Source organism: Spermophilus citellus (assembly GCF_964194105.1).
Source record: "Spermophilus citellus genome assembly, chromosome: 1".
In the NCBI taxonomy this organism is placed as follows: Eukaryota; Metazoa; Chordata; class Mammalia; order Rodentia; family Sciuridae; genus Spermophilus; species Spermophilus citellus.
Genome location: NC_138182.1, coordinates 144284182 through 144309461, shown reverse-complemented (window position 1 = coordinate 144309461; position 25280 = coordinate 144284182). Strand labels below are relative to the sequence as shown.

The following is a 25280-nucleotide window of genomic DNA, read 5'->3' as shown; positions in this document are numbered from 1 at the left end:
TCATACATTGGGAGTGGTGGTCTTCTGCAAAGATCCAGAATGCCATTAATATGCTATTCCAAACTCTTGGGACAGTAGGTGATGGTCAGTAGCAACATGATGCTTTTACCGTTGAGCTCTGTTTTCTGGTCCGAACTGCGCATCCTGCGCATACATTGCGCAAGAAGCCAGAGGCTGGTCCCTTGCCTGGGAAGGCCGCCCGGCCGGCTGCGCCGGTCCTGCCCGGGTTCCCGCCCTAGCTCTGGCGCGAGCATCAGGTGGGACCCAAGATGCTGGCAGACGAGGCTGAAGCGGCCCCTCCAAGACCTAGGCGGCCGCTTGCAGCCCGTCTGCACTCTGGTGGATGGTTCCAGTACATTTGCAGGTCCAGCGTGCCTAGGCAGCTTGGAACGGGGAGCCCCCAGGAAGCGCACAATACTCCTCTCTACTCCCCACACTCCCGGCTTCCTAGCGCGGGGGCCAAGACACTTCCCACCGCGGCTCGACCCCAGGCTCCCAGGGACACGCGGCAGGCCGCTGGACACCCGCCCCAGCCCCCCAGACAGACGTCCGGGCCCCCCAAATCGCGGACTACAAGTCCCAGCAGCCCCCGCAGTTGGCACCTCCCGCCTCGTCGCGGAGACCCCCGGCGGTCCCAGCTACAGGGCTCCGCTGCGCTCGTGGCCGGGCCGGGCGGAGAGGCCGGTCCCGCGGGCGGGGGCGGGGGCGGCTCCGCGGCTTCTCCCGCCGCCGCCGCCAAGGGGAGTTTCCAGGAAGTGGCCATATTGGATCCATTCAGCCGCAGCCGCCCGGGCGGAGCGCGTCCCTCAGCCGGCTTGTCCCCGTCGCGGCCCCGGCGCTCTCTGCAGCCCGCCCGCCCGGTGCGGAGCTCACCATGGCGGCCACTGACCTGGAACGCTTCTCGGTGAGGGCCCTGGTGGCAGCGGCGCGCGCGGGAGGCGCTGAAGGGGGCCGCCCTGCAGCTGACCGGGGGGCGCAAGGCGGGCTGTCAGCGCCGCGCGGCCGGGCCTCGACGCCCAGCGGGCTCGGGAACACTGGAGCCGGCTCTCGGCCGCGCTAGCCCGGGGTCTCGGGGAGTCGGGAGGGGGCGATTCGCCCGGTGGCTGGCGAGGCAAACCCCCTTCTTGGGAAGAAGCAAGGACCCGCTTGGCTCTGGGCAGGTGTGAAGATAGACCTGGATCCCGGAGGCCAGAGGAAAGGATCCGGGGTACTCTCTGCCCCCATCTCGCAGGGTGTTTCTTTCTGCACAACTGGGGAAGATTCCTAGCCGCGCAGGTGCTGTTGGATGGACACAAACGGTGGGGATGAAGCCCTAAGGATCCAGGGAGTCCCCCCAAAGCGCTCAGGGTAGTTGCACACTTGGATCCTGAAGACCCTGCGCCCACTTTTCTTCCTCTTCTCCCCTCCACTTTCCTCCCCGCGTCGGGATCCTGGATGCGACCCCGACAGGTCAGGCCTCAGTGGTCGGGTCTGCGGCAGCCATTCCCCTGGAACGGGAGTGATTCCAGATTCAGCCCATTGGGTGTTTGGGCTCAGTCTGGGTCTGCCTTCTCTTGGGCTAACATTTTTGGTGGTCCCTGCAGGGGTCTCTCTGGACCTGAGTCAGGCCAGAGTCAACTTCCTAAAGGTTTTTATAATTCATCTGGGGGAGGGAGGCCTTTTGGGGGTTGTGTCTGTACGTCCCTTGGTGTCTAAGGCTGGATCAGGGTGTGTCTGAGAGGCTAGGCTGTGACAGTGAAGGGAGCTGTGTCCTCTTGGCCAGCAAGTGAGGCCCTGGTCGGCTGGAACGGGAGGAGGGAGATGAGAGGAAAGGGAGGGAGAGGAGGGCGGGGGGAATTCTGACTATGTGACCGATAACGAATTGGTTCTGGGGCTAAATAAGGGAGCCAGGACTTATGTAATTAATGCTATAAATACTGTCATCTGAATTTATATATGTAAATTTCCCCTTTAATCTGAAAATACATTTGTTGGTCTACTTTGGAAATATGCATAACTAAGCAGGAGCTCATGATTTCATAATTTATAGACTGGGTGTTTTATTTCCCTTGGTGGGGGGGAGGCATGTATCAGTTAAGTAAATTTAACTAGATGAGTAAAGATTCAGAGGCTGGGTGAATCTGAAATCCACTTCACCCCTGTGTAGTGAATTGGAATTTATATACTGGAGGAAGGCAGTTCCTGAATCCTGATAGACCCACTGGAGGCTGAGACCAATGTGTGCTTGTACGTGTCTGTGTGCATTTTCTGTGCCCAGCTGACCAGAAAGTTATGTCTGGTTCTTGTCTGTTGCTAGAGGTTGCTCTAGCAGTTGATCTTGTAGGTGGGAGTGGTATGTAGGGTAACCAGAATCAGACTGGCCTGATTTGAATCTTATATGCTACTTGTTGGTCATCTGACCTTGAGGAAGTTATTAACCCCTTGTTGATCTTAGCTGTATAAAAGGCTAAAAGACATTATTTCTTATTGGGCTATAGTGAGGATTCAGTGAGAGAATTCAGATGAAGAACTTGAGCAGTTTTGGGTACATGGTAAGGACACAATAAATGACACATGGTACTTACTATTTATGTAGACATAAAGACTGATCCTCTGTGTGAGAAGGCAGCAGAGAACATGTTTGCCCCATGTTGCACTTTCTGGAAGGGCTTCCTTCCATTGATGTTTGTCCAGAGATAGTTCTTAGAGGATCAACTGAGAGGCCTGCCTGCACAGCAGTGGTCTGGAAGGGCCTCTTTATGTTTGCTCTTGGACCATTCCTGTAAGGAGTTTGGGTGTTGTTATCTCTCAGTGCACGAGGCACTGGGAGTGCACTGTGAGCTAAGAGCATGGAGCCTACTGTGCCAGGCTGAACTGGAGGGATGGCTGCCTACCACACTCTCTGCTCTGGGTCATCAGCTTCTTGGGAAGACTTGGACAGGGTTGAATTTGGGTGGAGATCTTGGGTGGAGTTTGGCCTGAATTTTGGAGCCTGGACTCCATTCTCCCCTCATGTCTTGTCATTCTGGGAAAATAATCTCTTATCTTGCTTTTTCCTTATCCTGCTGCAAATTGGGCACCACCACACTGACTCTTCAAAGAGTTTGTGGAAGGTTAATTGTAGTCTTGGTGTGTTTGGAGATGTCTCAGGTGTCTTACCAGCTCCAGGGTCTGGATGTGGCTGTGGTAGGTCTGCACTGCCCCTCTGGTTAGTACAGTGGTTAGACCAGCCCTGAAGGGCTTGGGCACTGTCTTGACCTGGAGCTCAGAAGAGCATACAGAATTGTGCTTTGAGATCAAGGTGTGCTGGGTTCCTTTGAGATCAAGATGTAGCAGGATTGTGTGTCCCACATCCCCAGCAGCCTTTACCCTTGACTGGGCCCTGCTCAGCTCTAGATCAGCCATGGGGTTTGGGTTGATGCCTGAAGTATGTGCATGTCGGGGGCAGGAAACACCTCAGGAGTTTCTGTTGCCTCTTTCTCCTTGTGCATCAGACTCCTGTCCACTCTTGCTTGGTCTCTTTTCCTTACTGGTCCCTGACTCTGAAGCTAACCTCTTCCTGCCCTGAGGGCCATTTCCTGTTTAATCCTATCAGAACCTCATGATGCAAGATTCAGACTCCATGGTGAGGGACTTTATCAGGCCTGGGGAAAGTGAGATGTGGGGGGGGAGGAAGAAACGTGAGGCAGCCTCATGCTTGGCATTCTTCCCAGCCAATCACCCCCCCCCCATCTCGGCTTTATCCCCAGCACCATCTGTTGCTTCCGTTGTCACCCCTGTAATCTTGACACTTCCCCAAGAAGCAGACTATCTGAGAGTGCCTATTCTTCCCTGAAGCGAGGGATGTGGGAAGCAGCCCTCTCACCCAGGTGGTGTTTCAAGGCCTCTGTTACTGTGTTGTATCTCCCTGTCCGGTAAACATGGCCGTTGACCTCCTTGCCAAGCCTTTCTGAGGGAGAAATGAGAGCCGAGCAAGAGATGTCTCTGCAACTCTCAGTGCCTGATGACTTTGAGGGGTCACATGTGAGCACCCTGGGCAAAGCCGCAGCTCTTTATAGTGGGTCTTCCCTAGCAGTGGGTCTGCCCTGCCCTTCTCTCTCATTGCATCATGCCATGCTATGGTGCCTGCCCTAGGAGGGTCTGTGTGGGATCTTGGTTGGAATGGTTGAGGGCTGTGAGGCTGGTCGGGGAGGCAGTGACAGTTCAAGGGTGCACTCCATAAGGGACTGACCAGGGTAAGAACAGAAAGGGTGGTGAGAAGAGACTGATCTCAGTGCCAAGGAGAATGGATGGAAGCTGAGCACCCAAGGATTGGACCTGTGTCTGAAACTGGAGAAAGGGACAGCACTGGATGCTTTGTGTCCATCATCTTTTTGATACTAACAGGTGAGGAAGCCAACTTTGGTCATTGGCCAGTGAAGGGAGGGCTCAAAGCCCAGACTAGCAACTAAGGACCCCTTGAGATGACCAAGAGGGCAGCCCTCTGTGTTTTGAGTTCTAGGATTGACCAGGTGGAGGAGCATATTTAGTGCAGTGACTACTACAAGTGTCCCTGTGACTCCAGTCCAGCTACCCTGAGGCAAGGCGAGCAGCTGTAGGATGACAGAGCAAAGGACCTAAGGGACAGCTGGTCTCCATGCGTTCCTGTCTTTCTACCTCTGTGCTGCTGCTTGGGTCTGGGGATTCCCAGACACAGCCCCCAAGGCACAAGCTTTGCCAGACAATGGGATGTGGAGCTATGCAGGCAGGAGGGAGACACCTCTGCCTGGCAAAAGGATGCCTCCCAAGGTCAGAATGCCTTCATAGTAGAGCTGGGTGCTCTTGACTGGGTGCCTTAGGAGCTGTCACCTCATGGCTCTTGAGGAACCGTGGCTGGGCAGAGGCATTGGAAGACAGGGCAGGGGGCATCTTGTCAGTGATTGCAATTGCCCTGAAGGTCTTGGGACAAGTTAGATATTCTCATACTCAGAACATAGCTTCTAGGTGCTTCTTAGCCCCATCTTAGAGACTTCACAGGGTTAGAACAAGGAGAAGCGGGAGTAAGGGTCCATTTCTGATTGTAGCAGTTGGCTGTTCTCTGAGGGACCTTCTGGGCCACCAGGGAAGTTCAGGAGGAGCAGTGGTTATGGACCTAAGTTTACTCCCCAGACATGGCTATGGGGTTGATCACAAGCCTGACCCTCTGCCTGGTGCTGGGGTGAATGAACAAGCAGCAGAGGCATGTAGCAGTGCCACCCACACTTCCATTCTCCATGTTGGTGCTCATGAATTCCTCTGTTCCTTGCCAGCACTGGCATCTGTCCTGGGGTGAGAGGAAAGAAGAGGCACCTTTGCTACCCACGTTCCACCTTCCAAGTCTAGGGTCTCATTTTCTGTCGAGCAAAGACTGCCCCCTCCTTCCAGCATTGTCAGACCCCTCATGACTTTCCCTGTTGTAAGTGACATCTGCCCTGAGCCAAGTGAATAAATGGGAACACCTGAGTTTCAGTGCTTTCTGTAGCCCAGAGAGCCTTTCCCATCTGCACAGCTGTAGGACAGACAACCTCTTAGCACATCGAAGCCCAAGAATGGGGCTGTGTCCTAGGCCTGGGCACTGAAGGTGACAGGCATGGGCCCAGGAATCAGCAAGTATGCCCTTGGTTCCTGGAAACCTGATTTTGATAGGAAATCAAATCATTCCAGTTAATAAGCTGCCACCTGACTGATGTGCAGGAAGAAGGAGAACATACCTTCTGGAGACAGGGAAGCAGAGAAGACTAGTATCAGCGGAGGGATGGTCTTAGACTCCCGCAGATAGTTTTGCTCCAGAGTTCCTTGTCTTCTGAGGATGGGCGTGGGGGGGGGGGACAGCTGGTTTGTGGAGTGACTGGTGGTCCAGCTGCTATCTCCCTGTTATTATCCCGTTTGCCACCACCGTGATGCTAGGAAGGTTGATCCCTGTTTGAGTCTTCTCTGGTTTTCTGTGGTGTAGGAGAGAGACACTTTGGTTCCTAAGTGTCCTGTTGATTCCGGACAGGTATGTCCTGCCTCTGTTCTTCCCTCTCTGCCCAGGGTAGCAGCATCTCCACCCCGCCCTTCCACATGTAGTCCTTTTGGTTATTTCCCGTAACCTCTGACCTGGGCTTTAGAGGCTTATTGTGGAATCCTGGGACCAGAGCCTAAGCCTTTCCTGGGAAAATTCCTCGGATTCCTCTTGGGCTCAAGGACAGTTGTGCTTATTACCAGACCCCGTGTTCCAGCCAGAGGCCTCTGCTCTGGCTATTTAAGGCCCTAGCTCCTTGAAGTAGCTGGAAGTGGTGTAGGATGATTTGGGCCAGGAACACTGGTAGAGAAGGCCCCCAGTGGTTCAGTGACTCCTGGTTCCTAACAGGGCCTCTCCCAGGGCTGGAGCGCTCCTGAGGTGAAGGCCTCCTTTCTGTCTGGCAGGGTGCACAGGCCAGTGGATGCTAGGCATGGGAACCCAGGTGAAGACAAGTGTCCCAAGCCCAAGGCATAAAGAACTCTGTGGAAGGCCTGGGATGGGGCTATCCTTTGTTTAAGATTCAGAAGCCACATGCCACTGTGTGGGGTATCCCCTCTATTTCCACCCTAACAACTGTCTTGGTTTGGGGGTCTTTATTTACCCATAGCTTTCCTGGCTGTGTTGGTTTGGACATTGATCAGATTTCTGTTTTTTCTTTCTTTCTTTCCTTCCTTCCTTCCTTCCTTCCTTCCTTCCTTCCTTCCTTCCTTCCTTCCTTCTTTCTTTCTTTTCTGGATAAAAGGCTATTATTTGTGTGTGGCTAAGCCACAAACAGTAGTTTCTCCCCTAAATCCCATCTTGCTTCTTGGTAAAGTGGGCAGCTCCTTTTGGCTGGCAGTTAAGTTAGGGTTGATCCAGAAGACTCAGAGAGCACTTCCTGATCAGGAATAGGATGTCCTAGTTATCCGCTGGCCTGCATAACAAAATATAGTTCTCCACTTTGTTTTGGATGGCCAGGCATGGAGGAACACAGCCGACTGAGTAGTTATTATTTTGGTTGTTGTCTTTGATATGCCAAAGAAATGATGACACAGGAGCCAGGGGCTTGGCTCAGGAGCCAAAAGCTTGTTAGTGATTAGAGAGGGGATAATGTCCCCGTGGAGATTCTCATTGTGTGTGTAGAGCCCCAGGCTGCCAACTCTCACTGTCCTGGGCTTTGAAGACATTAAGAGGTCCCTGAATGAGACCCCAAGTCGCTGGGCATGTGGAAAGGGCCAGAGGCAGCAGGGTCTGCCTTTCTCCAGGGTCCAAGTTGACCATTCACCCAGGCTCCTCCCTGTGGAACAGTGTCCTGTCGGTCTCCACGATTGAGAACAGAGGCAGGTGCATTGTAGCCCCAGCTCATTCTCCTTCTAGGCCCAGGTTGCAGACGGTCAGGCCTTTGGTCTAGACCAGGCCCCTGATATGTTGTGTTGGGCCCTCCCAGGATTCTCAGATTGTATTTGTTGCCAACCTTTAAAATTTAGAGGATTTCACACAAAGATCTAGATTTATGAATTCTCTTGAAAAGTAAGGTTTGGTAACACTAGACTTGCTTTCCCACAGTTGGCTGGAGGCATGGAACTGTGACCACGACAGGCCATGTGTACACATGGGCTCTGCAGCTCCCTACTATTCTTAGTCTCCCTGGGGATCCCGCACTTGGCCATGTCAGTGGCATCTTTCCTCCAGCATCCAGGGTTGCCATGCGGCCAGGTGTGTGCGTTTCTCCATCATGTTGTCTCCATTGAGAGCCTGGCCTCACCCTCCTGAGCAGCATGTTTGTGTGCAAATTACTTAAGCTAGCGATGCCTCAGTGGTCTCATCTGTTCAGTGCAAACTATGTTACGGCCAATCTCACAGGACCGATATGTGAATTAAATGATATTAAATCAGAGCCGTTAACAGCAAGTGCCCGATGAATGCTAGCTTGTTCTTGTCATCATTATTACTGTATTGCTTCTCTTCATGCATTTACATTACCTGTCTGGCCTCTAAGCACTTGAGTTTAGAATGAGCCTTTTGAAGGCAAAGGATCTGGTGCCCTCTTTTCATTGCCAGCCATCCCAGTGTCTGGCACACAGCAGGTGTGTCCAATAGGTGTGCGATGAGTGACACTGATGTACCAGCATGGTTAGGGGCAAGGGCTTGGTTTACTCTCACATCCCTGCTGTGCCCTGATTAGTTCCCACATCATGTGCCTCAATTTCCTCACTGGTAAAGTGATGCCTGCTGCATAGACTTAGGGAGAGATCGTGTAACACACTTGGTCAAGTTCACCCATAGTGGTCCTCAGTGTGGTGCTGGTGTCATCTTTGATACCCATTCCTTCCTGTGGTTGTGAACTCTGTGACACTTGACCTCCCACATCTTTCCACTCTGAGGTCTCTCTGCTCACCGCCACCTCCCCATTCCTGTGCATCCAGAATTTCACAGCAGTAGTCAAGGTACTTTCAGTTGCAAGTACTAGAGTACTCCACCCAACTGGCTTAAGCAATTAAGGGCATATACAGCCAGGGGTAAAGGGGTAGGCCTAGAAGTAGGGCAGACATTGGCTCTTTATAGCCATCTTGAGATGGCTATAAAGGCTCCATATGGGTCACCTGCCTGTATCTGAGCCAATCATGGAATCATGCTGAGCGATTCCCACCCAATGGCAGGGCTGGTAGCCAATGGGAGACCTAATTTTATTTCTGAGACTTGCAGGAGATGCCTCGGGGGCTGCTGGCTTCTTGTAGGCTGTGATCCTGCTCAGATTAGTAGACACCTGTCTTGAGCACTTTGGAGCCAGCCATGTATCTTGGATCACATGTTGTTGATGTCAAATATATGATCAGGGAGGCTGGCATCACTGAGCACCACCATTGATAAAATTGAGAGATCACATCAGCCTCCTGAGACTGATAGGGAAGAACACTATTTCTATTAGGGCCATGTATGTGCATGTGCTCCATAAACTGAATACCCCCACTGACCCTGAAGCTCTCCAGCAGCAATTGTCCCAGGTGTGTGACCTTGGTGACAGAGTGCAGCCTGTGCAACAACTGGGGGATAACGACCTCCATCCTCCATACACTTCCAGAGAGAGCTGAGCTGAAGGAGTGAAGGGCAGGCAGGCAGGAGCCTGGGTAGGTGGGCTTATGTGAGTCCCCCAGTGCTGCTCTAAGCCTCTGAAACCTGGAACTGTATGTGGGGTGGGGGGTGGGGATCTGAGGCACAGGATGGTCTCTGTTTCTCTGCAAGTATTCTGCTGTGGAGTGTGTGTGTGTGTGTGTGTGTGTGTGTGTGTGTGTGTGTGGTTTCCAGACACAGCTGACTTGGTGGGTTTTGGCGGCAGACTACAGGATGTTGGATTGCATCCTGATTGTGTCACCCTTGGAACAGGAGGATGAATAAACACATAGCCTTCTCTGCAAGCACAGCACGCCTTAAATTTTAGAGATTTTCTGTCTCACCCAAAAAGAAGAAAGCTCCAGACTGACTGTTCTGTGTCCTCCATTTGATCCTCAAACTGCCAAGAGCAAGGGGAAAATAGACCAAATAATGAAGCCCTCTGTCAGGTGGGCAGATGCCCATAGAGTAAGTAATAAATGGGTAGTGTTGTCTAGCACTGAGCATGCTGGTGAGAAGAATGGGAAACATGATCTCCCCCAACCTGCAGCCAACTTCCGGAAGCTTATGGAATAGGTGGAGAACCAAGATGCATAAAAGGATAAATAACAGTGCAGCAGGCCAGGTGACAGCAGTACCAGGGAAAAGCTAGAGCTCTGGAGCCTAGGGAAGGGCAGAGCTTATAAAGTGAATTGAGAAGTAACCAGTGGGACGGAAGCTGAGCCTGTGAAGAAGGCCTGGAATGCCACACCAAGGGGGTTGTTACTGGCAGCCACGTCTGAGGCCCCATGCACTGTTCTTGATGTAGATGCTGCCTGGGGACTCTTTGTCAGGTTATGTTTGCAGCCCTAAAGGAGCCTGGGCTTAGTGGGGAGCTTGGGCCATGATGCCCTGGGGTTAGGGGAGGGAGGAAGGTTCAGCTTTAAGAAAAGAGGCTCCACTAAGAGAGAGTCACTGGAGAAAACAAGTTTAGGGGGTAACCTGGACTTATTTCAGAGGGCATAGTACATTGCCCAAAGAGGCCAAGGGGGGTATAGCCTGTCAAGAGACATACTTAGGAACCAGTGGTGCAGGGCTGCCATGGGGAGGTGGGTGTAAATGGGGAAGGAAGTTGGGTTTGAGTGCCAGATGGCTCTGGTTGTGAGGAAAGACTGCTCCGAGGGGCAGAGGCCACAGGCTGTTGTTGCAGAGTCAGGCACTCAGGTACAGAGGAGATCCCTCTGCAGAGCAGGAACAGGGCCCTCCTGTCCAGTCCTCTGTCCCTCTGCCCACTCTACCTGTATCTACATTTGTATGAGAGCAGCCATGGTGCTGAGCAGTAGCTCTTGTACTGACCTCCGCTGGGCCTGCTTCCTCCCCTTGGGAGCTCTGGGAAGGTGGGACTCTGAACCCATTGCCCTTTCCTGTCTTTAGCTGGTGGTCAGAGCAGAGGGGCTCAGGAAGGAGCTCCATGTTTCTGCCCAGCATGGAGTTGTGTGGGGCCTTCCCTTCAGTGGGGCTGAGCGTTTTGCCTTCATTCCCAGAGAAGCCAGAGAGATCATCTACACAAAGGGGAATCTGACCTTGACCCTCTGCTTCATATTCTCATGATTGATTTCTTGTTGTGGTGCTATGGGCCAGCTCCTGTGACCTCCTGCTCACTTGGGGCCTGCTGTCCATCTTTCTGCTAAAGCCAGGCCCCACATTCTCATCCAGAATCTTCTGTGTAAGCAACCATAGCTTGGATTGGGTTGGGAGGGTGACAGGAGCCAGAGCCTGGAGGTCTCTAGAGAATATCACTGAGAAGGAGGTAAGAGGCTTTCTCTGAGCCCAAGGGGTGGGATTGTCTTCATGGTTACCAGCCCTTTTAACAGGACCCATGTGTGCATTACATACTTGAGTGCACAAGGAGTAGGGGGTGGACGTGGAGGAACATGAGCCCAGACTGATGGGGTAGTCCTCTCTAATGGAGCATGAGTGTGAGGGGTTGGGAAAAGGAGGATCTGGGAGCGGGCAGCAGCATCACTGTCTCCTCAGAGCCGGCCACAGGAACATACATTCTGCACTCTGGACTCTTGGAATCTTTATTTAAGATCCAGGGATAATCTGGGGTCTCCTCCTAGGCAGGAGGACAGGTGAGCCCTCTGAGGTATCAGTCATAGGCCTTGGGACTACCCATGTTAAGAGAGATGGAGCCTGAGGCCCAAGTGTCCCTGGCCATGCCACATGGAGCAGAGCCTCAGAGGGAAAGGGCCTTGCCTTTCCCAAAGCCGATTCAGGGTCTCCGAGTATTGCTAGGCTCCCTTTGTGGGAGTATTAGTGTGGAGTTGTAGCTGTGGGGCCCTCAAGGTGTGCTGAGCACTGGGGGAAGTGAGGCAGGGCTTGTTTCACTCAGGTACAGCCTTCCCCCCCTGGGCTCACAGCCTTGCTTTGCTTCTCTCAGCAGAATGCGGATCCAGAGCCCCGGAGCCTTTCCCTGGGTGGCCATGTGGGCTTCGACAGCCTCCCTGACCAGCTGGTCAGCAAGTCTGTCACTCAGGGCTTCAGTTTCAACATCCTCTGTGTGGGTGAGTGTCATGGCCAGATCAGGGGCATCCTCGGACAGAGGATGAATGGGAACCTTCTAGGAGATGGGGCATTGCTGCCTTGACCACCTGTCAAACTATGTGGGGGCTTCTGAGGCAGAGGAAGAGGATTTGGTTGGTGTCTCTGCCAGAGTCAAGGAGACAGGATTGGAGTCAAGGACTGACTCAGAGTTGTCATGAAGAATAAATAGGATTAGGCACAGGAAAATGCTTTTGTAAACTGTGGGTGTCTAGACAGAGATTTAGTTTCATTTGTTCATTCACTTTTTTAAAAAAATGCACTATTCCTTCTATGTGTCAAGGACACGATGGTGAACCAGACCCTGCTCTTCACGGCAGTATCATGTAATAAAATCCCCAGCACACGCCTAAACAAACACAATCCTTAAACAGGAGCTCTGGGAGGAACCACGTGCCTCAAGACTCCCAGGAGGGCACACACACCCCAGCCCCGTTTAAACTACACAGAGCTGACTGAGTGCAGCTCATGCCTGCAATCCCAGCAACAACAGAGGCTGAGGCAGGAGGATCACAAATTCAAAGCCAGCCTCAGCAATTTAGCAAGGACCTAAGCAACTTGTTCTCAAAATAAAAAATATGAAAAAAGGCTGGGGATGTGGCTTATTTATTAAGTATCCCTGAGTTCAATCCCCAGTATTTATTTATTTTTTTTAAAAAAAGGACTACATAGAGTTGAGGTGACTCAGGGTTTGTGGGACAAGCCATTGGTGGCTTTAGATCCTGACCCTGCTGTCCTTATAATCATCTGGGACCTAGGGGGGATAGCATGCATGGGAGAATATGTGTTTGGTGATTGGGTCCCTCTGAAGCCAGCATCTGGTGGTGACCTCACAGCTGTCTGACTCTGCTTCTCCACTTTATAAGGAAATGTCGCATGTTCTGCACAGCTGTGTCTTATGTCCAAAGCTTCCTTTTAGCTTTCTTCCACACATCATTTCTTTACCTTCTGGTTTGTTTTTTGTTTTGTTTTGTTTTGTTCTTGTGGTGCTGGGGATCAAACCCAGGACCTCATACAAACTAAGCAAGCACTCTAGCACATCCCAGCCCCCACACATTATTATACTAAGAAAAGGGATAATTCCTAGGGAATAGGGTCAGAGAGGGATGGAGTGGAGTGGGAGGCCTGCCCCTTTCTCTTGTATCAGGCCTAAGTGTGCCTGAGCCTCCCCCTTCATCCCTGGCCTAGCCACTAGCCAGGGACAGTCCCCGTTCTAGCTTTCCACATTCACTCTCTCCCTCCTGTCACCTCTCCTTAGGAGAGACGGGGATTGGCAAGTCTACACTGATGAACACCCTTTTCAACACAACCTTCGAGACTGAGGAAGCCAGTCACCATGAGGAGTGTGTGCGCCTGCGGCCCCAGACCTATGACCTCCAAGAAAGCAATGTGCAGCTCAAGCTGACCATCGTGGATGCTGTGGGCTTCGGGGATCAGATCAATAAAGACGAGAGGCAAGAGATGGGAAGGGCAGCCCTACCTAGCCTCGTCCATCCCTCCCATGTTAACCCCAGTTCTAAAACTGCCTGGGCACACACATGTCACCTTAAACTGCCCCTGTTTGAGTAGTTGAGCCGCCACACTCCAGCGAGGCCAGGGCAGGGCCTCTCAGGGACTTCTGAAGCATTGTGGCCATTAACTGACCAGTTTTTACTTGGGAAGGGGGTCAGCCACCTGGACCAGATAGGGTAGAGCCTTTTATGTCCATGGAGGAAAGGAAGGGCCAGAGTATAGCGTGGCTAGGCTCTGAGCCCTCCAAGCAGCTTAGCTACCTGGCTCCCAGGTGATGGAGCTGTCTGTAGTTACAGGCCTATAGTCGACTACATTGATGCGCAGTTTGAAAACTATTTACAAGAGGAGCTGAAGATCCGCCGCTCCCTCTTTGACTACCATGACACGAGGATTCACGTTTGCCTCTACTTCATCACACCCACTGGGCACTCCCTGAAGTCCTTGGATCTGGTCACCATGAAGAAACTAGACAGCAAGGTACGTGCCCTCTCCTCGTTCCCTCTCTCATTATCCACTAAGGTGTGATATGGCAGCTGTAGCTGGGCAGTCCACTATGGTCCTTAGGGACCTTGCACGCAGCTCCCTTCGCTATCCTTTCTATATTGTATTTTGCAACTGTCTCTTCTACTCTAGTAGGTCCACACTTGCTCTGGGCTCTTTCTCCAGGACCCTGTCCCCTGAGTCAGGCCCTGAGCCCCTTCCAGCTGAATCATTCTTTGTTCCCCTGCTAGCTCATTCCCTCCTTCTAGAATGACTTCCACCTCCCTCTGATGCTCTGGGGCAGAGCCCAGGAGACCTTTGTTTCCCCTTCCCATCTCAGCCTTTTTTCTGCTTATTTTGTCTCTCATTTCCGTTTTCCTACTTCCCATTTTCACTTCCTCTTTCTTCTACAACATGGATCCTGAGCCCTCTAGGGGGAGGAGAGTGAAGCCCCAGAACTGGGATATGAACAAGCAGTGGGTATTGTGAGACTGTAAGAGCATCTTCATGGGGATGTCAGGAAGGGTTGGAGATCCTGGAGGGCCTGTGACTCCAGTCACCTGTCAGCTCTCAGGTGACCTCCCCCTCTTAGGAATTAATGTGAAAAATATGATAACCTTGTCCTGGGAGATTTTGATATCTTTCCATATCTTCTGCTGATATAAAAGTCATCTTACCTGCTTAGTGGGAAGCTTGGTTCCCCATCAGTGCTTCTGTCAGATTCTATTCTGGTTATGACCTTCAGAGCATTCTGGGTCAAAGCTTGGTATGCCCAGGAGGCTGGATGGTTGTTTCGGAGACCAGGACTGTAAGAAGCATCACAGCCAATTATGATGGCTAGATTTGGGCTGGTACTGCCTGTGGGATAGTTCCATCTTCTTGGCTTCCTGTTCCTCTATTTAGAGCTGTCCATAGTCCGGGACCATTGCTCAGACTAACTAACTTGCTGTGTGCCCCACACCCCTATGGTCTGGCAGGTGAATATAATTCCCATCATCGCCAAGGCTGACACTATCTCCAAGAGTGAGCTCCACAAGTTCAAGATCAAGATCATGGGTGAGCTGGTCAGCAATGGAGTCCAGATCTACCAATTTCCCACTGATGATGAGGCTGTTGCAGAGATTAATGCAGTCATGAATGTGAGTGATGCTCAAGGGTCTCAGGGCTCTGGGGCCAGAGGGCTTGGAGCCAGCACAAATCTCAGACAGCCCCAGTAGACCTTTGTTTCCCAGGATTCCAGCATTAGCTTCTCCAGGACAGGCAGATGAGTATTTGGCATGAGCCATTCCTATTTCCTGTGGGCAGGGGACAAGAGAACTTGGATATTGGACCCACACTGGAGTTCTCCTAGGTTTGAGTGCTAAAATATTTTTATTCAGAGTAGGAACTTAAAGCCTATAGGAGTGAGCAGACATGAGGCCAAAGTATGGGAGCCTTAAAAGGAACCAGGTCCATAGGTCCATTTGTGGAGCCCTGAAAAGAACACCCTAGAGAGTTAGTAACATCAGGGAGGGGGGTTGAGGCTTCAGCCCACTACCCTGTTTGGAAGAGAACATTTATCCAAAGAGAGCCAGGAAATGAGCCTCTGGGCCCAGGGCCTTTGTTCAGGTCTGGCAACCCCTCCCTGGAACCCAGGGGCAGTGAGGGAGAGTCTGTGTGTCCCCCTCTGTAATGCAGCACTCACACATTCTTGGGTCCCTTTCTAGGCTCACCTGCCCTTTGCCGTGGTGGGCAGCACCGAGGAGGTGAAGGTGGGGAACAAGCTGGTCCGAGCACGGCAGTACCCCTGGGGTGTGGTGCAGGGTGAGTGTGAGGAGAGAGCACATTCCCATCTGGTGATGTGAACTTAGTCCCCATCCTGTCCTGCCACCTGTGGCACTCTGACCACGTTTCTGCATGCTGCCCTTCCCCTGCCCAACTGGGTGCCTGCCACATGCCCCACATGCCCCCTGCTTTCAGTGGAGAACGAGAATCACTGTGACTTCGTGAAGCTAAGGGAGATGTTGATCCGGGTGAACATGGAGGACCTCCGTGAGCAGACCCACAGTCGGCACTATGAGCTCTACCGGCGCTGCAAGTTGGAGGAAATGGGCTTCCAGGACAGCGATGGTGACAGCCAGCCCTTCAGGTGACAGCCTGAGCTTCATAGCCAAAGCTACTCTTGCCGCGCTGGCCTCTAACCTCCATGGTCTTATGAGCCAGCCAGGCAGAGGCTATTGGAAGCCCAGCCTCCTCTTCACCCCAGCGTCCCTCTGATTGTACTTCTCTAGTCCTGACCCACCCATTCTCTCCATAATCCTACCCTGAGTCTCTCTCCTTTGGGTCTCCACAGCCTACAAGAAACATATGAGGCCAAGAGGAAGGAGTTCCTGAGTGAGCTGCAGAGAAAGGAGGAAGAAATGAGGCAGATGTTTGTGAACAAAGTGAAGGAGACCGAGCTGGAGTTGAAGGAGAAGGAAAGGGAGGTGTGTGTGCGAGGATGGGGCGGTGGTGAGGAAAGCGAGGGGGACACTGGCTAGGCCTAGATGTGGGGGCCCAGCTCCTTCCCTCTTCATGCCAAAGTGCCTCTCCTTCCGTCCCAGCTCCAGGAGAAGTTTGAGCACTTGAAGCGGATCCACCAGGAGGAGAAGCGCAAGGTGGAGGAAAAGCGCCGGGAACTGGAGGAGGAGACTAGTGCCTTCAACTGCAGGAAGGCTGCCATGGAGGCTCTGCAGTCCCAGGCCTTGCATGCCACCTCACAGCAGCCCCTGAGGAAGGACAAGGACAAGAAGAAGTAAGTGGTGGGCTCCCCCGCTACACTGGCTTCTCTCTACCCTGTGCACTCACCCTGGGATCTGGCTTCTGCTGTTCCTGCTCGTCTCTGGCTCACCTGGCCTTCTCTCTGGTTCATCCTTGTCTTGCTCTCCCTCATGTTCACTTGTTCTGCCACCTCTTCTTGCTCATGGTTCTTATTCTTGTTTCTGCACTAGTGCTCAATGCACCATAATCTGTATCTCTCTCTCATGGCCTGTGCTCTCTTGCATGGTGATCTTGCCCTCTCCTTTCCTGGCTCTGCCTTTCTTTTTCTCACCGCCCCCCCCCCACTCTTCTGCTCACTCATTTCTTTTCCTGTAGCGCCCACAGCAGCTGGGGCCTGCCTGCTGCACATGGGGAAGGCTGACCCCCGAGTCCTGGGTGGAGCTGCTGGGGTCTTGGGGAAGTCTCTGGGGCCAGGAGAGGAACCAGGCCTGGTACTGTCAGCATTTCTAGCCAGATTCCAAAACTTCTTGTGGTTTCTGCTTAGAGAGCCATAGCTGTCCGTCCTCGGCCTCCGAGATGGTGGGTGTGGGACCCATATTGGCTGGCAGATGGTAACCAAGAGCAGCCGGGACTCAAGGCCAGCTAGCACTGACCTGGACACTGTGATTTCTACTCAGCTGTTTTGAAGGGCATGTGGGGCTGAAAGGATAGCAGCTCTCTGCAGGACTCTGGTTTTGCCAGGTAACTGGGCTGTTCCTCCAGGAGAGGTTAGAGCTGTTCATATAGAGTAGGGAAGGAAGAGAAAAGGATGCCAAAATTTTTTTTTCAGCCTCCACAAGTGCTGTCAATTTATCAGCCAACTGGGGCAATTTTGAGTCACTTCTTGGCTTTTTGTTTGTTGTCTTTTTTTTTTTTTTTTTTTTTTTGAGGTACTAGAGATCAAACCCAGGGCCTCACACATATTATGCCAGTGCTTTACCACCCCTGGCTCTCCTTGGTATTTTTCATGTCCTATTTATACACCCTTAACTTGAGTCCAGATGCCCTGGCTCTCCCTCACCTACCTTACTTCATTCAGAGTCCCATGCCATGCCACACTGTGGAGCTCTTATCTGTCCTTACATCTCCCTTTCCCCAGCCTGGAGCTGGTACCATTATTTTCTTACCACCTCAGGAAATAAGCAAGTTTAACCATCTTGGACTTCATTCTGGGGGGCGGTGGGTGAAATCTTTGGCACCCAAGTTACTTTGCCCTTTTCTCTGACAGCTTGACCCAGGTCATCTTGTTAAAGAAAAAGTAGGCATGATCCCCTAGGAAACATGCTGTGGAGAAACCAGACATTGAAAACAAGGACCAGTTCAGGCCTGAGGGTCAGTGGGGGTGGGGTGCAGACTGGCTGCAGGGGACCAGCAGAGCTCTCAGTGGGGGCTTGTCCCTGGTGTCTGGTGTCCGTGATACATTGTTGTCCTGGCCGAGGCCTGGAAGACAGGCTCTTCCTGTCTGCTGGATATGCCAGAAAGCTTCAGTCGGTTTGGCCCTGGGAGAGAGAACTCCTCCCATGTTGGCCTAAAGAGGCTGGAGTGGGTGGGTGGGTGGCTGGGGGCATGTTTTCCTCTTGCCCTGGTCAAGGGGATAGGGTGGGTTGGGAGTACATTTTACGGGTGGGTATTTTTTGTGACCATTTAGTTGAACAGCTTTGATTAGTTGTACTTATTCTTCAGATTTTAATCCGTTTTTGCAAAAATTACTTCCCAATCAGATCTTGACCCTCAGCCTGGGACGTCACAAACTGAAGCGAATTCTCTGCTTTGCCCGTCACAAATGCCAAACTGACTGCCCTTTCCCAGTGTCCATCTTGCTGTCTTTTGCTTCTGTTTGATTTGGTCTGTGTATCTTTTAATGTGTCTGTTTTTGTTTTGTTTGTTTTATTTTTATTTTTCAGTTAACGCACGCACAGACTTACATGTCAAGAGCGGACTTTAGACTTTCATGTGTTAAGTTGCTTGAGTTACACCTTGTGACCCTTCTCCCATAACATGGTGTGAGGACGGACTGGGAGCTGGTACAGACTCCAGTGTTTACAGCCTTGCTTTGCCCCTACCCCAATCTGGCTCCAGGCTGCCCCTGGGCCTGGCCTGTCACCCCTCTCTATGCAAATACCTAAAAGCCATGAATGCTGGAATCCAAAACTGATGAGGTTTATTTTTTTCAGAGCCAGTGGCTGGTCTTCCATTTACAGTGTCACTATTCCTTGATGGAGCAGTTATGTGCCGCTCTAGTGAAGGCCCCTGCCGGCGATGCTAGGCCTAACTGTTCAACGTCAAGATGGCAGCTCACGTGGTGCCTAGGTGTGGCCTGTGGTCTGGTATACATGCTGCAAAATTTGCCCGATTCCCTTTCAGTTTAATTTTTCTAACCTGGAGTTTAATTTCAATAATAACTTTGAAACACTTCTAAATTTTTATTTTGGCACCAGCGTAAAGACAAATAATATACTCTCCCATTATTTTCATAAGTAACACAGACTTCCTGGTTTTTTAAAAACTAAAAATATCTCTAAACCTTCTTATGTAAAAAAGTACCCCTATAATATAAAGGGAGAGGTGGGTAATAAACTTCCTGTAATGACAGTGTTTGGAATTTCTTTACGGAATGAAAGTGAACATGAACGAGACCACGTCCAGCGTTTTTACTGTGAATGTAAATGGAACAGCAGCCCAAAGCCATTGTCTCTGAGCCCCCAAGGTGCTGTAACCAGGGACCAACTCCATGTGTGTGTGTTAAGTGTTCGACTTCAAATAAGGCTCTCAAGCCAATCCTGCGTGTTCCAAATGAGTTATTTCCAGTGGGGAAAAAGCTATTGCCCCAAACTCATTGTTTCTTTTTTCCTGGCTGAGTCACAGGACAGAATGAAGGTCTCTGGTGTATTTAGGACAATTTGAGAACAAATTAGCAGTCAAGGAGCCTTCCCCACTTCAGCTGCATTCTACAGCAGAACATTTTCTAAAGTTCGGGCAGCACTGATTCTTCTTTGCTTCTTGATGGTTTGCACCACCAGGATATATGAGTGTTAAAAATCATGGCCGGGAAAATCGGTTGGTGAAAAATGAAGAGATGAGAGGAAGACTAGCCTCAAGGTTGCTGCAGCACTGTGTAGCCTGGTGCCACCTGGAGGAAAGCCCAGCCCTCTCCTCAAGGCACTCCCTCACCAGGAGTCTTAGGAGGCTGTGTTGATTTATTGCTGGGCTGGCAGTTTTTCATGCCCCCATCTTCCATCATTCTTTCCCCCTTTCTACCTGGCCCTGGCCTGCTTGATTGATTTCCAGGACCAAGTTGGGGATTCCTCCTGCCCTTGTAAAATGATGTTTCATTCCAAGTGAGGTGGAGGTAGGGAGCTGTTGTATGTCTAACTGAGCCACAGCCAGAAAGGGGCAGTTTGTACATATGGGGGGCTCCATATGCCAAGAGTAGAGCAGGTTTTATTTATGCTGTAAATGTTATGAAAATCCTCCAAGTTTTATGCTGTGACCAGGGGTGGATTCTGACTTTTTTACTGAGCTGAAAGCTTGAACTATTTAGGACGATTGGTTTAAGAAAAAGAATGTGAATGAAAAATTAGGCATAGGGCCTTGGAAGGGACCCTGAAGGTTAAGCCTTATCAGCTTTGCAGTTAATCCACCTCTGGTTGTGAGTGGAAAGGGATACTTCATTCTGGGTATCTGAAAAGGTCAACTGCAGATCTAAGACAGATGTGGATGGTGAGCGACTCCTCCTTGGGGTAATTGTATATCTGAAAGTGTATTCAGTTGGGTCAAAGCATGACCTTTAAAATATCTTCTTGTAGCTAATATATATCTGACGATGAGGTTCAGTGACCCAACAGGTTCATTGGTTATGTAAGAAATGAGGACTCCTGGCTCATGGCCAACCTGAGGCTTCTGGAAAGGGAAGATTCTGCCACCCGTCCACCACACCTGCTGGCCACACCCCAGGCATACTGGAAGGCCATACTTGTGGCCAGTTGCTTGCCTGTAGGCCCAAGACTTCCCAACATCTCTGGGGAGACCTGATAGACTTGCATTTTCTGGGGTCTGAACTGCCCCCACAGTCATCAGCTTTAGCAAGTCTTACTGTGCTCTCCTGCTCCTGTTTGTGTTTGGGATTTTGTCATCTTTAGCTGAGACCAAATGAATCCTTGGTATACAAGGTGAGCATAATGCATGATTATTTAATCTACCCCTCATGTAATATGGCCCCCACGTGCAGATCTGATTTTCCCCTCTTTTTTATTTTTCGTTATTATTCATTGGTATTACTAGGGATGTCATATAGGATCATGTTGGCATTTACTGTTATGTCTTTCCTGAACTATGTTGGTTTGGGGTAGAATCACCATAAAATTATTGTCCAAACTAGGACTTTTGAAAGAGAAAAGGGATGCTGTCAATAATTAAGTCAGGTCAACATCCATAAACCAGAACCATCCCAGGCAAACCAGAATGTGTGGTATCCCTCATCAGCATAGAAGGCTTGTAATTGTTCAGATTGATTGCATTTATGTTTTTATTTGTCCATGTGTGGGTTCCCTGTTTGGCAATTTTTTGTTTTTGTTTTGTTTTGTTTTGTTTTGTTTTGTTACTGGATAAGAGGCCTGAGGGAAGTGTGGCTTGCTAGTCTGTTATGTTAACATGCATTTCTAAAACTGCTTCACTTGTTAATTCATTTACTCCATTCATTGACTGTTTTTGTTCTTTTCAGTTCACTTTGTACTTTTTTTCCCCATTAAATTTTGCATTTATTTGAGTTTTTATGGTGTCTTTTTTGGACAGAATTTTTGATTTAACAAGTTTCCTGAGCCTATTAATACACTACAGTTGTGTTAAGATACAGCTTGTCTTTTCTGTGAACTTCATGAGAGTTACTTCTGCAGAAGTTATGTTTCAATAGTGAATCCTGCTATTGACATCTCTGAAGGGCATTTGTATGGTGTGGAGGAAAGAATTGCAAGAAAAAGAAAATGAAGTCTGTGGCATGAATATTTATTGGGCAACTGGGTTAAGGAAATGAGACTGAAACTCCCTCAAGGAGTTTATAAGGAGCCTTGACCCGGGACAACTAACATTTGTGTGCTCTCAACTGCATCACATGCATTAACTCCTCTAATCTTCATCAGTTTCCTATAATTAGATACCATTATTCTCCATATTCCACAAGTGAGGCACAGAGAGGTAATGTAATTACCTAAGGTCACAAAGCAAGTAATGGAAGAGTTGGGATTGGAACATTAGTTGTCTGTACTCTTAAGTCCCAAGCTGTAACCACCTCTTGGCATCCCAGTAGGCTCATGTAAGAAGACTGGAAATGTGGTCATCATTATTAGGGTATATAGTTTGACAGTGTAGGCTGCTGGATCTGGGAAGTTTTTGTAGAGTGGAAAGCCCTCGGATACAGGTAAATGGCTGAGAAAGAGAAAACTGTGTTTGGAGAAAATAACAAGCACATATGGTTGGTCCATTTGTTGAGAAGCTTTCTTTCTAGGACCTAGTCAGATCCTGGAAAGACCAAAATGAGAAAATAGGGACTGAGGTTGGGGAGTTGACAGCCAATGGGAAGACTGGATGCTGACACCCCTGCTGAAGGTGTAGTTCAACTCTACCTAAGGGAGGCAAAGTCTTCACCAGACTTTGAAGGATAGACTCTCCAGGAAGCCAGAGGGAGCTGGGCCTCCTTGGTGGAAGGAGCAATATCATACAACTTGACTCACCCATGTGGGGGAAGTACCATTTGAACATGTTTAAGAAAGATCCATGACACTCCCCCCGCCACCACCTCCCTTAACCCTTTGACCTTTCCCACTGCTATGGCTTCTTCCTCTGGGCTTTCTCCCATCTCCATTTTCTGCAGCCTCAGTCCTTTACCAACCCCCGCCTTTCTGTATGGGTGGAGACAAAAGATGGATTGTGTCCATATTAATCCCCCTACAGAGGATCCCTAGTGTCTGCTCCAAAGTGGAATGTGAATTCGTAATGTCAGGAGGGGAAAATGTTAGAGGGGACTAGCACAGATCTGATACTCTGAGGCAAGGGCGACCAGCACAGACTTTTAAAAATGTACAATTGGTACTTTGGCAATGCAAGTGTTAGCTTCCCAACAAGGGTTACGTCATTTATAGAACAGCTGAACAACAAGGCGGGGATCACAGGTCTGTCTTCTTTCACTAAGATTTACATGTAGAGCCACTTGGTTACGAGGCCCAGATGCCTCCCAGCAGTTCCCCAAAGCCTGGTGTGGGTCCTCAGCATGAACTCCTGCCTCATCCACTGCAGTGCTCACTCACATTAGAGGCAAGGAGGTGGAGGGCAGTAGTGGCCATGCAGCTGCTCGGCATCTTCATCTGTAAAATGGGTCCTGGAGGTTCTGCCTCTCTGCCACCTGCCTACCAGATGTAGAACTGACCTACACCCTCATGGGAGATGTTTGCATACAAGTCTTTTTTTAGGCCTCTCAGCTCCCCAACCTCAGTCCCTATTTTCTCACTTTGGTCCTTCCAGGATCTACCTGGAGGATAGTTATGAATAGGACCCAGGAGAGTGTGTTCCTGATGTATTTGACTCTAGAAGTCTGAATGCACAGTACTCTGTAAGTGCAAGATAAGATTCAAGACAGTGTTGAAAGCAATTAAAGTCTGTTTTTTAACAGAAGCTCCAATAGGCAAACTTGTGTCAAGAAAAGATACAGATGTATACTGACTTTAGTATAGATGTGATTATAGTATATCTGGTTCTTACCAAATTGCCCCTAGTAGCAGACCATATCCCTACCCGCCATGGCTTAGCACATTCCTGAAAACAACCGTTCACAGTGGAGAGACTTCACAAACCACCTCTAAATGTGTGCCCTAGTCATTCAAATCCCCAACACTGCTTACACAGCTCCAGCTGGCCTCTGGGCCAGCTGGGCTCTACTGCCTAGAGAATGACCCTATAGTATCATGGCTTCAGAGAGGCAGCTGGTCTTTCTCTCAGCCACACAAGTAACATCCTCCTCTTCCTGGCAGCACAGTGGTTGGAGCAGGCTGGGCCTCGAAACCTGTCTATCCCAACAAAAGCGCTCAGAACTGCTGCCTTCCCCTCACAGGTGTCACCCAGTAATCTCCATTAATTAGCATGAAATTCCTCTACTTAGATTAAAAAACTACTTTGGTTCACAGTAACAAAGGGAAAACAGTGCTTAAAGCATTTTTTAGTTACTGTACCTTAAATAAGGTCTACTCTAAGATTAAGACCTTGTGGAGAAGACTTAAGCTAAGACCCATCAAAGTAAATGAGTCTGGAGAGACTGTCCCAGTTTTGAAGGGGCTGCAGGGCAGCTGAGATTAGGACACATGGACCTGGCTGGCTCTGGCATGTAGAACAGCAGGAACTGGTCAGTCAGGATCTGGACCAGCCCCAGCCTTTCAGGCTTAAGCAGGGCCCACCCTTTGGCCTCAGCTCTCTGAAGGGCCAATATCAGCCCTTGCTGGAGAAGGAAGGAAAAACAAGTGCTGTTGAAGCATGCATTTATTACCTGCTAGGTTGGGGGGAGAAGGGAGAAGGCAAGATAGTATCTGTCAGACCACCCTTGCTACTGTTGATCATGACCCACTCTTCCCCTCTCCTGAAATTTTTCTCTTAGGGCCAGAGGATCTTTCTCAGTTACTCTTCTGGGCCTTCTTCCTGTCTTGTTACAGGATTCATAAAGCCAAAGAATTTGTAAGAGTCCATGCATGGAGGGTTCCCATTATGCTGTGAAGGAACCAGGGTCGTGACAAGAGGCTGGGTGGCAGGTTGAACGGAGCTGCCTATGCGGGAGGCTAATTCAAACTTCCCAGGTGCTGCTTTACAAGTTCCTTGCAGCAGCTGTACTGCTCGGTACAGATGACCTGTGTTAAAACAGTGGCCAGCCTGTTTAGGCAATTGAGTACCCAAGCAGGATCCAACCACCCAACCTGCCATAATTAACCCCATTGGGTCAGGGACGTCCCTCTCCAACCTCAGTAAACTGTCAGGAGTCTAATTGCACAGCTCCATCCTGACCTATCTGCCTGCAGGGATTCTGACCCTCCAGGGCCTGGTGCCATAGATTCAGACAGATTGGGGTGGGGGTGGGGTCTGCAATTTACAATTCCCAATATTAAGCTTCCTTCTGAGCTGGGCATTCCCCTCCACACACACCCAATCTTCTTGGCACTAAGGATTGCCATTGAGGATAAAATTTCTCATTGTCAGGGACCCACCTGCATTGATCCAGTGAAGGTGCAGGTGTTCATACTGATGTCCACAGAGTGTGGCTAAGTGTGGAATGCGTAGCCCTTAGGCAGACTCTTGCCAGAGTTATCAAGGCCAGAGCATCTTCTGGAGCTCACAAGGGCCAAGAAGGGCCATGAGTACTCTTTCAGGGGCACAGTATATCTTCTAAAGGGGCAAAACTCAGAGCCAGGCTTGGGGCAAAGTTGATGTCTACCTGTGCTTTCTTTAGCAGATCAGATATAGGAGTCCACCAGTCGGGCATGAGCCTCTCCAACTCTAAGGTGATGATGACCAAAGCCAGTGTGGAGCCCTTGAACTGCAGCAGCTGGTGGCCCGCCATACAGTGCTGCAGCTGCCTGGTCAGGGACGCGACGTGGAGGGAAGGATTCCTCTGAGGCAGCAGCTCCACCACATGGGGCCGGCTCAGGACCACCAGGGAGTGGAACTGGAGACCATGGTTTTTAATGTTAGAACAGAAAACCCCATACTTTTCATATATCAATGACCAAAAGTGCAAACAATCTCCGTTTCCTTCAGGGAGCATCAAATGTGGCCCAACCCTTCTCATCCATGGCCCCATGAGGGG

At 50.4% G+C, this 25280-nt stretch overlaps 1 protein-coding gene and 1 long non-coding RNA gene across 12 annotated transcripts; one reads left to right on the top strand and one right to left on the bottom strand.

The window, feature by feature from the left end:
• Positions 1-658: 658 nt before the first annotated feature.
• On the top strand, positions 659-25224 carry SEPTIN8 (septin 8). 11 transcript variants are annotated; one of them, XM_081292372.1, is made up of 10 exons: positions 659-904; positions 11517-11637; positions 12933-13128; positions 13483-13663; positions 14644-14805; positions 15373-15469; positions 15626-15794; positions 15999-16131; positions 16249-16439; positions 24924-25224. In XM_081292372.1, exons 1-10 carry the CDS (start codon positions 875-877, stop codon positions 25087-25089), a joined length of 1446 nt encoding a protein of 481 aa, XP_081148498.1. In that variant the 5' UTR covers positions 659-874; the 3' UTR covers positions 25090-25224. The 11 variants fall into 11 exon arrangements, with proteins under 11 accessions (XP_081148498.1, XP_081148497.1, XP_081148496.1 ...); XM_081292371.1 differs by having other exon boundaries at positions 11514-11637; XM_081292370.1 differs by having other exon boundaries at positions 11514-11637; positions 13477-13663; positions 24927-25224.
• LOC308647962 lies at positions 20291-24898 on the bottom strand. Its single transcript, XR_014021746.1, has 2 exons — positions 24682-24898; positions 20291-24327 (listed from the first exon to the last, which is right to left on the bottom strand). It is a non-coding gene; the product is annotated as an uncharacterized lncRNA (long non-coding RNA).
• Positions 25225-25280: the final 56 nt, after the last annotated feature.

Excerpts from the sequence above, each read along its gene's own strand:
- SEPTIN8 (XM_081292366.1), top strand. The coding sequence starts at position 875 with ATGGCGGCCACTGACCTGGAACGCTTCTCG. Across the intron at positions 11,638-12,932 it reads TTTCAACATCCTCTGTGTGG|GAGAGACGGGGATTGGCAAG; the intron begins GTGAGTGTCATG and ends ACCTCTCCTTAG. Across the intron at positions 16,132-16,248 it reads TGAAGGAGAAGGAAAGGGAG|CTCCAGGAGAAGTTTGAGCA; the intron begins GTGTGTGTGCGA and ends CTTCCGTCCCAG.